Here is a 15,163-nt window from a genome sequence, read left to right on the forward strand (position 1 = left end):
AGGGACAACGAGAGAAGGGAAACTCAGCGGTCATCGTCTCTCATGTTCTGTTCAATATTTCAACACCTTCAACACAACCGTCAAAAGAATAATAAAGCAACAAGGTCATGGGGCCTGTCTGAACCTCACAGGGCTTTTTCCCCCTTCTTCCTCTCTGGGGAGACGGAGAAATATGCGTGAAAAACCTCAGGTTAGAGACCTAAACTACCAAACTACTCTTTAAAAAAATCATTAATCACAGTTTGAAGTCACCAAACAGTCCACATTATTCAGCTGTTATCAAAATGTGTCACTTAAATGTGTTAAAGTCATTTCAGCAGTGGTGGAAAAAACAATGATACACATTTTACTCAACCTTCAAGAAATTCACACTTCAACAAAATGTCTAAAACAACAAATTGACTTAATTCCATCAAGTTGTGAAACAGCTATGAAGTGAAAGCCGGGCGATGTGTATGTGTATCTAAGCATAAACTTTTTAAACCCTGCTGTCATCATCTCTTGAGCTGATAGAGGAAACTGTGTGTTTATGTAGCGACTGGCCTTTCAGTAAACCTAGAGAGCCCACAGGGACGAAGATATCAGTGCTACAAGGAGGAAGGAAAGATCAATTTACAGGAATTTCTAATGCACATCCAAATGTATTTGTACATATGTGATGATTTTCCAAACCATAAAGTTATTCCTTTTCAGCACAACAAATGTAAAGCCATCAGAACCAATCATGCACCAACCTAAGAGAAAACATTCTTGTGAAACGCCTGCGCACCATCACTCAGTAACCAACTGCACGTCATACAGACAACAACCTAACACTTAACCTCAATTCAAAACTGCTTTTTGTCCTGCAGGACCATATTGGCATTGACCGTGTTTACAATACATTCCAAATAAAGAGGGCACAGAGGGAATAAAAGTCTGGGCGCGGGACTGGAAACAGTGTTTTGGAGTTGAGTACTGGCAGAGGGTTTTGTGGCGGAGGCTTTGCTTTAGAGGAAGTGTGTGAGAGCAGCCTTGGGGCCTTCTAGTTGAAGCATAGACTGTAGTTGAAGGACATTAACCATGAGTGTTAGCCTGTGGCTGTGGGGATATTCCAGACTAGGCCAGACTGTGCTTTCTGGATTTCAAATAAACACCACAGGAAGTGAGGCTGTAAATAGAGCCGTCCTCTCTGGAGAACCAGAAAACCAGTGACATTAAATTTCCTTTATGTGATTTCTTTAAAATACCCGGGACTCGGATGGAGGAGTCTGAGAATTTAAAGCAAAGCTAAAAGCTTCATCAGCAGAAATAAAAAAAAGATTATCGCGAAACTGCAGCTCGGAGAGGCTCCGGTTCTAAATTAGGTTTGACGAACGGCGTGGAGGCCATTGGCATTTCGTGGACACAGACAAAGGTGATAGCAAGACTAATGGTGTCATTATGGGCTAAGAAATGGCTCCTCTAGTTGAATTAAAAAAGCAATGACCCTGATCTGAGGGACATCTCTCGGTGACAAAAAGGAAACAGAGACAGGTCAGTGATAGAATATTGGATTTTGGCTGCCCTGGTCAGCGGTGTCACAGCTTTTATGGCCGCTATAGGGGCCATGACCACAGCGCTCCTGATGAGAGGATACAAGCAGCCATTTGTGACCTCTCACCTTTAACCTGACCTCCTAACAGATGACAGGATGAAGAAAGCGGGCTGTCCCTTGATCCTGATCGGAAATTTAGCCAGTGGTTGATATACCTAGAGGGGGTTACGTTTTGCTACCTTTTTCTGTTTTGCGTGCACGAATGAAACTTTAAATCTATTCAAAAAGAAACTCCCGTCTCAATCTGAAGTCAATAAGACAGCTCTGTTTGGTCTGTGTTCCACGATGATGGCATTGAGTCTAAACACACATGCCATGCACTTCCGTCATTACAGCTGATTATCCATAATCAACATCTAAATATACCACTACCACCGGTGAGAAAACACAGACCTCCTGAGCAAAATCGCCTTTCAAACATTAGGCTTGCCACAACACAAGGAAACATTTTCCGACGCTGAAGAAAGAAAAGTCTCAGCTCTCCCGAAATAATAAATAAGTCGGTTGTGTTTTTCGGTGGCATCATTCATAATCACAAGTATTTGTTGATTTGAAAGGCTGTGGGAATACAACTTTGGATGGGACGACAAAGGCATAAATCCTCGTGTCAAATGTGTCAGGGCAGCAGAAGCTAAATTAAAGAGGCTGGGAGCTACTGATTCTTTTGTTTTTTTGAAAGCTAAAAAAATATAGCAGTTAAATGTACCGGAGTTTGATTACAAGGTTACAGAGTACGACTGTGAAAGACAAGGCAGATAGAAACAAATGCACCTTTTAAACATCTTAATTTAACTTAAAGAATCATGTTATTAACTGCTCAAAGTAAAAAAAAAAAAAAAATCAGGTATTTCCTGTTTGGAGATTGTATTTTATTTTTTCTTCCTTTTTTTTTTTTTTTAAATAATAACTATGTATATTGGTGATAAGAATATACAGCTGTCTTTAAGGGATTTTTTATTCCACCTGTGCATTTTCTTTTGCTACAGTATATTTTTCTTTTGTTTTATTTTATCATATGCCAAAATAAAGACAAAATAAAAAGTCCCTCTGACCACTGGCAGATCACAAACAGCTGCTGTCATTTCTTGACATTTTAATCAAACCAAAAAAAACCAGAACAGACGAGCAAACTGGTTTTCTGTAGTTGTGTGACCCAAATGTTTCTGGAAAAGTGATCCCATACCAACAGTGACCAAAAACAGCCCATGTGTGCAGATGGGTAAGACAAAAAGAAAACAAAAAATTACCCTTACCATAAACAATCAAATATGTTATTCATCATTGTCCTTTCGACTGATTAATGCAGAAGTTGAGTTGTTTATTCATGCTGCTGTGTCTGAAAAACATGTGTGCGTGTGTATGAATAACTTAACACCGGTGTGTCTACTCAGGCTCTCGACAGTCCACATGTGCGTGTTCAGATGGTATCTGCTCAAAGAAAAACAGACACTCGTATTGGTGTTTGCGTGATCAAATTCACAACTGAGGGAATATTTACTGATGTCCAAATATTTATACTGCGGGGTCTCCAAGAGCTTCATGGACTCACACTTTTATGGCTACAGTAACATAAAGAGTGAAAGAACTGGACCTAACCTCCCTCCACACTTAAGACACCCACCAAACAGACAAACTAAAAACATGTTACAACACTTGAACTGTGCCTTCACAGTATGTTTAAGTGGAAAACATAAATGTATACAGAACATTTCAAAAGCCGGCAGTATATCATTAAAACGGACTCCTTCTTTAAGAAATCATTTCTCAGTCTTATCTTGCGACAAATCTGGTATTTGGTTCCTTCAGTTTAATGTCAGTGGGTTCTAATGATGTAGGAAGAATAAGAATACTTAAACACCGTGCAGCTGTTTCACATCCAAGTGGAACAGATGTTCACTTCTAAATGAGAAATGAAATAATCACCTCATCCAGCAGCCTCATTTTCATGACTGTTTCTTCAACAGAACTGTAGGTCTAGACTTTAAGCACACAAGAGAGCATTTTGCATATCTTTGCAGCACAACGAAACACACAAACAACTTTGAGCTGCAGTACAGACTGGTTTCTAATAACACTGAAAATAAGTCTATTAATACCTGTTTAATTCCAGCAAATGTAGCTCTACTAGTGATCAGTCTTTTTGTGTGTTGAGCCACATAGTAATTAGTAAGCTTAACTTGCCAAATGAGTGACTTTAATACCTAGTTTTTAAAAAAATATTGAACATTTAGAGCCTGTTTATATCTGGTAATCATGTGTTTCGGTCATCTGAACACATGTGAACAGCCGAGACACATTGCCCTCCACAACTGTGTCTGTCATGCATCTTCAGCCATCCTCTTGTGCTCAGATTTTGTTACTGCCTGCATCACTTTAGAGGGTCCCGCGCACAGTTATTACATTCACATTAGCATGCATGCTAGTCCCGTTAGGGGTTGTATCAGTACAGCTGGAAATATATCTTGCTTGATGCCTGTGTAGTATGTGTTTTTATGTTTTGTTTTGTTTGTTCCTGAATCCAAGACAAATTTCCCAACGGGACAATAAACTATATAGTATCACACCGTATCATATCGTATCATATCGTATCATACATCACTGTCAGCAGAATTCAACAAGTCTCCCTCCATAGAGCAAAATGATGGATGGTCATGCAAGACTTTGTCCAACACTACGTAAAATGGGCAAGTTATAGAGCGTTAGCGCACTGTCACCAAAAACAAAACAAAAAACGCCATGTCCTGCATTTATGAAGTATTCCTTGTCTAGGACGCATCAGGACGCATTGGCGTTTACACTACAAAAGATTGTGATTGTATCACAATGCGTCGTGGTGGTTGTTCACACATGTATTTAGCTCTATCAACTTGTGATCAGGTCACCTAAGACACGTTAATACCAGATGTAAACAGGGCCATAGTTTAGACTTGAAGGTCTTAACTGGCAACTTCAAGGTAGTTACAGATTCATTACACAGCTTTTGTGCTGAATCATACACAGCAGTTTGAACACAACCTGATAACAAATGTTCCTAAGGCCTGTAGCAGTCCATTGCACTTGGGGATCTTGACTACTGACAAGTCTGTGTTTACAACCAAAACGCCCCAGTCATCATTAGAAAATGTTGGCACTCATTTGTGCATTTTGTACATTTCAAATCAGTGTGTCCAAAGCGATGTAGTATACACGCTGACTTTGTAATCAAGAGGTGGAGGGGATCATGGATGGCATATGACCTAGACAAGATGCCTGCCAAACTGCAGACCGCTGCAGACAATTGTTCAAGACTAACAAATAACAAAACCAATTGGTTTTTAGTGAGTACTGGCTGCATTTTCACTTCTTAGTCACCAAATGTGGGTGTTTTTTAGCAACCGGTTGCCTTGTTTCCTACTAATAGTGCCATGAAAAGCAGCTGTAGCAGAGCCAGGTATATTAAGTCAAAACATGATCTTTTCTAACCACAACCACATGGTTTTTGGTGTAGAAAAATATAACCACACAGTAACCACAGTGTTGTTGAAAAGGAAAAGAAACTTCGTGTTACAACATACCCACAATAGTGTACAAATGTAACATATCTATGGTGACCGTAAAGCAGCACAACTTTTGCAGGATGTTTCAATAATGGCATGAGTCCAACATTATTTTGCTTCTACCTGAAATGATTTGGAGGTAGAATCAGGACTCACCTAACTGGAATGAACATCAGCCTTGAAGGATCATATTTACAAGACAATTATGTTAAGATATGTGCTCGGATGACTGAGCTTTTCAATGACGCAAATCTGTACAGTACCAAACTTAATACTTGTAAGTACTTAACACCAACTGACTGTTGGCATTGCAAAATATAACAAAATACTGTGTATGATGGTTGTTATAGTCTAACTCCATGCAACTATGATTCTGTGTGGGGCCACTTAAGTATGAGCAGGAATGACAGTAAATCATGTCCAAGTTTTGAACTTTGCATTCACCAGATCAAAAATGCATGGAGCTGAATTTCCACTCCAGATCTGAGCGAAGAAGCCAGGACATGATTTTATCAGCAGGATGGCTGAGAGAGGATCGCGGGGGGGAAACATAAGAATACATTCCAAGGTCTTATAACGCGGGACCTGTCAGGTAGGAAAACATTACATTAACAGTGCCTGTCAGGAGGAGAGGGCTCTGTCAGGGAAATTCATTTATTTGAAACACGATTATACGTTATGTATAAATAACCAACCGTTCATGCCACTTGAGGCCCTCCAGTCCCGAACCACTTGAAGCCAGCTCACAGTAAAACCGGCTGGGAGCCAAATTAAAAGCCACTCAGTTTTTTAGGAGTCTCCCGTCTGATTCTCTCCTCTCAGCTAGACTTCACTTCCTGTCAGGAAGTCCCCCTTGACCCCCACCTCCTCCAACACAACACACCCCGCCGCCCCCTCTCTAGCTGCATAGTTGACAACGATAGGGAGTCTGCAGGATTAAGTGCCAGTTGGTGTTACCGTGTTTTCTCTACGTCTCACCGGAGAGTACCTTTTCAAAGAATATACAGCGTGATATTATCCTCTGAACTGGAGAGTGATGGCAGGGACACTGAGCCGCGTGGCATGGCTGTAAAGGGGCACTGGAGCAAAGCACGGGGTGAGGGCGAACAGGGAGGGAGGGAAAAATAACACTTTGATTTGCACTGATCTTGAACCTTGTGCGCCTGTTTAACTGCACAGTGGGGTGCGGGTCTGACTGTGAGGAAAATGATGGGGAAAGTATTTTTGTCCCCTGGTTTCATCACATTCCTCGCCACTTCTCTCACCTCTCTCAGCTCCCCAAGTGGTTCATACAACATGGTCTGCTCTTGATCCATCAAAGCCTCACTTACGGGGGAGAAGAAGAAATATATCCACTGACAGATATAAATGACTATTTAGCAAGTCAAACATCAGACTCCACTTTCACTAACATGACTTTCAAAATAAGCAACCAACACAGCAACTTGTGAATACTTAATAAAACATAAAACTAACTGGTTAGTGGTTGTTCTGTCTTACTCTCATGGTCACAAAGCTTCAAACCAGTTCCCTCGTTTCTCAGATTATGTTATTGATTGTGTGGAGGATGATAACCGTGCACTCGCGGCCTGTTCCCTGACTATAGGGGTTTAAACTTCTATGGCGCCGCCACTCTTACTTCTAACCTGGAGGTCAGAAGGTCAAGGGTCAGGAGGAACCAAGTGTTTAGGGGAAGTCAATGTCCTTCTCCCTGCTGACTGGGAGAGAGAGGTGCCCATCTGTTAAACAGGTTAACTTTGGTGTGAGTATGGCTGGGAACATATGATAATATGGGGTCATTGGATTAACGGGTTAGCATTGATGTTATTGAATTACTATTAAAGGATTATCGGCATCAGTGGTCCCAACAAAATTCTATTTGCTTAGATCGGAGATAGTGTATGTGTTAGCAACTGAAGTCCAATAATCCACTCAGTCAAAAATATCAACTGCCATCACACAAACATTTAAACATTTAGTAAGTGTATAATTTCTGACAACCGTTAGTTAAATGTTTGGCTAAATTATATTACAAAAGAAAACGCATTTTACCGCTGTCTCAATACAGAGGGGTCAAATGTGTTCAAAAGAAGAGTATAAGAGTATACAGTCATACACAAGTTGCTTATGTTACATTCCGATGGTATGGTACGGCTCTGCTCAACTCGACTTTTTCTTTTTTGGTTTTCAATTAGCAAAACTTAATAGTGCCTCAGTCGAGGATCCAAGGAAGCTGAGCCAATACTGGAGTTAAAACACTGCAGACCATTGATTGGTCAGAGAGAACTGTCATTAGATTTGTCACTTGCATGACACAGGACATCCTGCACAAACCCGCAATTTTCAAATAGCAAGCTTCCACAATTTTTTTGACTTGATCCAGATTTTTTCAAAAATAGCAACCTGTAAAACCATAAAACTGACAAAGGGCAAACGTTCCTCTGTTTGGTTGGGCATTGCCATGGCAATCAGCTGATAATTACGCCAACACTGAGGGGATATTACTCGCAGTGGAAAACAAAATAGAGAAAAGGACCTGGCACCATAAGTGAAATGAGTTGAGACGAAGCAAACAATGCGCCGAAAATGAGGCACCACTGTGCCTATGTACATAGTGCTTAGGCACATAGTGCCTATGTACATAGTGCTTAGGCACAGTAGGGCTTTGAGCTAAATGCTGTTGTCAGCATGCTTACATGCTGGCAATGGCAACCCTCATATGCTAATGTTCAGCACAAACGTGACCACATCACACCGGTTCTGGCCTCTTTGCATTGGCTTCCTGTCCGCTGCAGGATTGATTTTAAGATTTTGATGTTTGTTTTTAAGATATTGAATGGTCTGGCCCCCCAGTACTTAGTTGAACTCATCCATGTTCACACACCAGCTAGAGCACTGAGGTCATCAAATGAGTTGCTTCTAGATGTCCCGATGTCTAGGCTCAAAACTAAAGGCGACCGAGCCTTCACGGTGGCTGCCCCAAAATTGTGGAACAGCTTACCATTGTATATTAGACCTGCCCAGACTCTTGAGATATTTAAGTCGTTGCTGAAGACCCATCTCTTCTCGTTAGCATTTGACGCATGTTGAGCCGAACATTGCCGATGTATGGATTGTTTTTATTGAATTTTGTGCCTATTGTGCACTTTATTTTGTTTTCTCTTGTTACTCTTAATATTTCTATGTACTGTGTGCTCAAATACTGTATTTTTCTATTTCTATAGTTGTCTAGATTGTACAGCACTTTGGCAAACCTCGGTTGTTTTAAATGTGCTATATAAATAAATTTGACCTTGACCTTGACCTTGATAATGTTTACCATGTTAACTATCTTAGTTTGGGCTGAGTTGGGCCCTTCTGTGCAGAGTTTGCATGTTCTTCCCCTGTTAGCGTGTTTTATCTCCAGGTATTCTGGCTTCCTCCCACAGTCCAAGGTTCAGATTGGGTTAGTTAATGACTTTAAAGTGTGAATGTGAGTGTGAATGGGTGTCTATCTCTATGTGTCAACCTTGTGATAGTTTGCTGACCTGTCCAGGGTGTACCCCGCCTCTCGCCCAATGTCCCGATAAGATAAGCGGTTACAGATAATTGATGGATGAACTATCTTAATTTAGCGTGTTAGCCTGCTAACATTTGCAAATTAGAACTAAAAACCAAAGAGAGAGAGATGAAGCTGATGGGAATGTCAATAATTTTGCCAGCATTTGGTCTTAAACTAAAATTGGTCTTAAACTGTGTGTAGGTTTTGTGTAGGTGAATCAACCCTTTAACAGTTAAAGAATTGAAGAAATAAGGGTGTTACGGTGCATTACCTTAAGTGTAATTACACTACATGTAATGTATTTGTTGACATGTAAAGAAGAGCATTCTTCCCTATCTGGTCTTGACCATCAGGAAACCAGAGCTCCTCCACCCCACAACTCACTCTCTCTCCCTTCCTTCCACTCCATGTACAGGATGCATTTCTGATAAATGGCATAAGGATGGATGGGCTGACAGAGGGGCCGGACAATAATGGCTGATCTACAGGACACAAATGCAGCTACTGAGGAGATTTATGGGCCTCTGCTCATCGTAGACTGTCCAGTAACCGATGAGATGATTTCTCAAAGCTCTGGACGGACGGCAGTGAGCGCGAGGGAAAGCTCTTTCTCTTGTCCCAGCGCATTATTTATTTATCAGATGTTTTGGGTGGAAGCCACTTCAAGAAGTGCACCCAGGAAACAACACGCCGGCCGTAAACATGACAGAGACGGGAGAAAACGAGTGTGAGAGGGAGAGTGAAACTGTCAGGGCGAATCAGGGGCATGGGAAGAGGGGAGAGTGGTTCTTTACATGCAATATCCTCAAGGTGGTTCACTAGAGAAAACTTTGATGACAATCATGTAATATGCAAGAGCTACTTTGAGGAAGCCATCACATTCAATAACCTAGAGGGGCTGTGACATCTATATTAAACTACATTAAGTTCTCTGTTTACTTGAAATCATCTAATAAGCTCCAAAGCATCGTATATTACTCAGACTATGTCAAAGGATGGAGAAATAAAGCACTGTTCACCTTGTTATCAGAGACCTTTATAACAAGAGAAATGCCAAAATGCCCCTTTACTGTTTGGGATTTGAGTAATTTTTGCTCTCATCTAATTGTTCTAATACCATGTATACATAATAATAGCAATTCCACATTCTCAAAATTACGTTACAAGCATTCCTTTTATAAACTGAGTAAAGCTGGAATAATTAGTCAATAGGTCAAGTGAGAAAAAATGAATCTGCAACAACTTTAATGACAGATCAACCGTTAGTTGTTTAAGCACTAACTTTAGTAATTTCACTTATTAAAAATGTGTTTGTTTGATGGTTTTCCTTAGTCTTCTTTGGTAGTAAACTGAATCTATCTGGGTTTTGGTCTGTAGGTTGAACAAATTAAGCAGTTAAAATATGTCATCTCAAGCACTGGGAAATTGTAATGGCAATTTTTGTTTTTTATCTTCTGTCATTTTAGAGACCAAACTACTGAGAAATTAATCTGCTGATTAACTGATAATATATATAATTTAAAAAAGGTTAATTTTTTTAAAATTCTGGGCACAGGTAAAGAAAGTCGAAGAGACTGGTTGCAGAAAACACCTTAAGTTTTCTCCTTAAGTAGGACACCCAGGGCTGAATATCTCCTTGGCTGAGGGTGCTAGACACAATCCCTTAAAAAGTTTCCTTGGTTAAGTAAAAACGTGAAGTCATTTTCTGTATTGAAAGAGACTTTACAATGGCAAAATTCTACAGTTTCAGTGGAGACCCATGGTTTGCTTACACTCTCCTCATAAAGTTGGCCTATAGGTAGTGAAAAAAGAATTGCAGAAAAAAGGTAGGCAAGAAAACCAAAATGGTCAGAAGAGGAAAAGACTATACTTCTGGAGAAATACAATAAAGGAAAAATACTATAATGCAAATTTGATCTGCAAACAGAAATCAACAAATGTGGGAGGAAATTGTAATGAAAATTTATTCAAGTCAAATCTATGGTGTAAAATCAAAAGTGCATCCATTGGATTCTCCTGGTCGCAGAACACTTTGCACACACTTTCTTCATTTATCGCCATAAACTCCGCCATGTTGCGATTAAGACAGAGTCAGGGGTACCTTAAGTTTTCTTTTCCCTTATTTTGATTGTTAAGGTCTAAGGTCTAAGCTCTTTTGTGCAATGGTTTTGGTATTCCTAAAACAAGGAGAAAACCATAAATACTTACGTGAACATTTTAAGGAAACCTTAAGAAAAAGACTTGAGGGTGTTTTGTGTAACCAATTTCCTTTTGAGGGAACCTTAACAACTTTAAGTGTTCTGTGCAACCAGCCCTCGCTCTTCCTACTTTTTTAACGCGGCACTCTGTTGCAGCTACAGTATATGATCATTAATCCTCATTTTGTATATTCAGCAGTCCTCGAGGATCAATATCACAGTGGAGAACAAGGCAGCATGCCACCCCAACAGTTAATGTCTGATCAAAATGGTCCTTTAATTGGGAGCACAGTTGTAGTTGTTTAGAAATGGGGCACTATCAAACAGCGGTTTACAATCGCCTCCTCAATGCCAAGCTGATGTGGCCGCCAATGCAACTTTCATAGGATCCCTGATTAAAAACTGCTCTGCAGTCCCCAGCCTCCTGACCCTTCACCCTGGCTCCACTCCATCTCAAAGCTCGGGAAATTAATTAAAATTTCACAGCAATGGTATCGCGTCGCATCTCTGATGAAGGTGTGGGGGTTGAGGGGGAGAAAAATCAATCAAAATCAACTCCATCTACTCCCTCCGACTGGTTGGCTCGAAGGCAGGAAGGAGTCACAAGATGGCCACGGAGGCACTTCCTGTGAGAGGATTGAGTGCTTCCTGTGCCAGAGGGCCCGACAAACTTTGCTAAATGATGTCATCAATCATGGCACTGGCTCACTCTCACTGCCCCGCGAGGAGAACAAACACACAAATAATTATACATAGTAATTTAGCCCAGAGGAAAGTCTGTCCCTGCTTTCTTCTTCTCCCCGGTGGAAAGCAGTGTATTGCTCCTACCCCCCCCCTACCCCCCCTCCTCTCCCCCCTCTACACAACAATAAAATTACATTTGCATTAGCTGTGAGAGAATTTGGTTGGATGATTTATTGAAGCAATCAACACCACGCTGGCCAATCCCTGTTCCTCTCATAGAGAGAGAGAGAGAGAGAGAGTGTGTGTGTGTGTGTGTGTGTGTGTGTGTGTTGTGGAGATTGGGTGGGGTAGCTTGAAGCTCAAAGAAAGGAAGAAATAGCTTGGGCTGGGGACCAAAGGGGGAAGCGAGGCATGAGCTGCACAGCGGAGCAATCACCAAGATTCTGCCTTTGATTAGATTAGCATTAAACAACACCCTGACAGATATGACAAATAGGTGCATTAGAGCCTGTCATTCTTCTCTCTTTGGTTTTCTATCTAGCTTTCACTCCTGCTTTTCCTTCGTCTCTGGACATTATAGGGCTCGCATTCCCTCCATGTGTCCCACTAGCACAAATCTATGCGCGGCCCCTGACATCCAAACAGATGTGTAATCTGACTGTATTACCTTTTTAGAGAAGACGCGAAGTGAATAATGGGAACCAAACAGAGTCGGGGTTAAAAAGGGGGAGAAGGTGGAGAAAAGAGAGCCAGATGACAGGTGCTATTTCTTTAGAAAATAAAGCTGATAAAAAAAGCCAAGCGCAGTGGTGAGAGAGGTGTCATTAATCAGATGTGTTTTTGTATTATTGGATATCTTTGTTTTTTCATGAGGTGCTTTAAATGGGAAAGATACAAACAAACAGGGCCAGAGGGGAGTTATTATCTGTTGTCCTTGTCACTGGATGTGTGTATATGAGGGCAACTGCTTGTGTGTGTTACACTCTGAAAATGAAAGCTTCTACTTTGAATAAATATACAGTTTTATTAGGAGTATTTACACATAAATGTAAAGCACACTGTGCACTGGGTTTGGTCCGCACACAGTAACAGTCAGTAGCTTTGTGTCTCTTCATGCTAATCAGCCATCCACGAGTGATCTATTGACATGCCCGATCATTGATCTGCCCACGCCTGCTTATGATCCCTGAATTAGTATTCATGAATCCGGCAGCAGCTAAATAAACTTGGCAACAAAACACCCACAAGACAACAGAGAAGAGAGAGATAATCAATGCAAAGCACCATCAAATCTACATTATCCCTCCTCATCAGTTTGGCCAGGCCACAAGGGCCGGCGCCCGGGTCAGAGGTGACGCGGACAGGTCGGCCACCCTTGACCCTCAAACCAATATTTGCGGTCAGAGATGCCGTTTCTCCGGTTTCTCTGCCCTCGCTCGGGGGACGGGGTGAATGTGGGAAGGCAGACAAGGTAGTGTGGAGGGAAAGATAAGGCGTCCGATGGCTCACTGTCTCCACTCTGTGCTGTGGATTTACTGCGCTCAAGGTGAGCCTGATAAATCAGACCGGTGGAGAAGCGGAGGACGGGGGTAAGAAAAGATATAGATGCCAGACTTGCCTGTGAACACAGAAGCATGACGAGCTCCACCACTGAGCTGCTGGACTTCATACACACCAGGCCTGGAGAAATATGGAAAGAGAGGAGTCATACATTTGATAAAAAACAAATATTTTCAGGTGTTTTATTTCATAACCCTTCCTCTGGGCTTGTGGAAACACGTTCATGCACTATAAACGCCCAAACAGACACGGATTACCTAACCATGTGCCATCTGCAGCGGACCAGATAGTATTGATGGGCCTAATGAGCCGACATGATGTTACTGTAAACTAATACATATTTGGGCCTTGTATTACAGGCCTGACTTGGCCAGCATATGTCCCATTGATCCCTAATGGCGAGCCCTGGGCTTTTAGAGGGCAGGGGGCCACCAGAGTGTCCAGAATCTGCTGCACATGCACAGACGGGAAGAGGGCAGAGTAGCCTTTGGTCTTTCAGTTGCTCTTCATATGACACAGACACACACACACACACTCACACACACCTCCCCCTGCCTTCTCTTCAAGCCCCCCTGCAGCTATCAATCAACTTTCCATTTTGTTTGGTGGCAGCAGACATCCCAAACACTGCTATTAGTGGCCTGGCCTATGACCTGCCCCCCTAGAAACCTTCAGCACAGCTACCAGCTCTTGGCTCGACGCACACTCATCACATTATTAGATTAAAAACTGCCGGGATATGTTATTGCATTTTAATGAGGACAACACTTGAAAAGATGCACCGTCCTTGAGATCTGAGAGGAAGTGAAAAAAAAATGTTGTGACCTTTTTCAGAAAACAGCAGCTTTCATACGTCTGTGATGTCGTACTTACTCGTGCCCTCAATAAGGAGCTCTTGTCCGTGGCTGCCCAGCAGGGTCCGAGAGAGGAAGGGGGCGAAGTCCACAAAGATCTCTCTCAGCAGAGGAGCTGCCTTCTCCAGAGCGTGCTCCAGACGCTCTGAGATACTGGAGATGCAATAGAAACACACGGACCCAAACAGTGCATGATGGGTAAAATGAACTCCACACTAAACCTCGGAAATGCCAAATTTAAAAACATAACATCGTCAAAATATCTAAAATAATAATAATAAATCAGGGCAAACAATCAGTGGGTATGCATTAGTAACTGACGTGCATAAAAAGCTGATAGTGTATGCGCTTGTGTGTGTGTGTGTGTGTGTGTGTATGTGAGAGAGGGAGAAAAGAAGATGAATCACCTCATATTGGGGGCTGTGTTCTGGGTCACAGGGGAGAGTGGGGGGACAGATGGCAGGCTAGCGCTGGCTGGAACCTGGCCGCCTGCTGCAGGGAGAAACCAAAGAACTCTGTTATTAGTCTGGATGTTGGACAAGAATAAGACGCTACACACACACATGCACACACACACAGAGCAATACATTATACGACCCGGGTAGCACCATAAACCTGTGCGGAAACATGCATCTTATGAAATAACACAATGGTCTCCATTCAAATGTATAGAATAGAGGGATTTATGGTCAAATAGGGCAAGTGGGGGTACAAGTATAATTTTATGGTTAGATAGTGGATGATGTACTCCGAGCACAATATGTCTTCCTTATCAATTTACAATTCAGAGGTTTTCATGATGGAAACCTCTGAATTGTGCGCTGAAGGGTGGGGAGCGTTTAACTGTCAGCTGCAGTCACACCTTAAACAGTGTGACCATTTTTGGGATGGTGTTTTTAATAAGTCAGCCATAAATCAAACACAATATTAAATATTTCTTCATAAGTCAGTAATTTTTTCAGTGTTACACCTGTGTTGGAATGTGAGATGCTAAAAAAAGCCCACTATTTCTTCAAATTGTTTTTGCACGTTAAGTCATTACATACCAATTTACCCCTCTGGGCTGTTTTTGTGACTGTTTCATTATACAACTAAAAGGTGCTTTACGACTTCATTCTGGAGACAGAGGCACACAAGGTACAAAGTCCGTGTTTGATTGATCTGGCAGTAAATTTACTTCCCTGTGGCTCATAAATAAGCTAATGCCCAGCTGA

General features: G+C 41.7%; 1 protein-coding gene across 6 annotated transcripts in view; it reads right to left on the reverse strand.

Moving 5' to 3' along the window:
• The window catches only part of lrba (LPS responsive beige-like anchor protein), a 237,930-nt gene that overhangs the window by 131,894 nt on the left and 90,873 nt on the right, over positions 1–15,163 (reverse strand). For 5 of the 6 annotated variants that reach the window (XM_050044706.1, XM_050044705.1, XM_050044709.1 and 2 more), the window contains exons 31-33: positions 14,357–14,441; positions 13,969–14,102; positions 13,154–13,215 (exon numbers count right to left, since the gene is read on the reverse strand). In XM_050044706.1, the coding sequence (XP_049900663.1) occupies positions 13,154–13,215; positions 13,969–14,102; positions 14,357–14,441 (281 nt within the window). The remainder of the gene's footprint in view (positions 1–13,153; positions 13,216–13,968; positions 14,103–14,356; positions 14,442–15,163) is intronic. The other variant, XM_050044707.1, reaches the window with a different exon arrangement.

Source organism: Epinephelus moara, chromosome 5 (genome assembly GCF_006386435.1).
Source record: "Epinephelus moara isolate mb chromosome 5, YSFRI_EMoa_1.0, whole genome shotgun sequence".
Lineage (NCBI taxonomy): Eukaryota > Metazoa > Chordata > Actinopteri > Perciformes > Serranidae > Epinephelus > Epinephelus moara.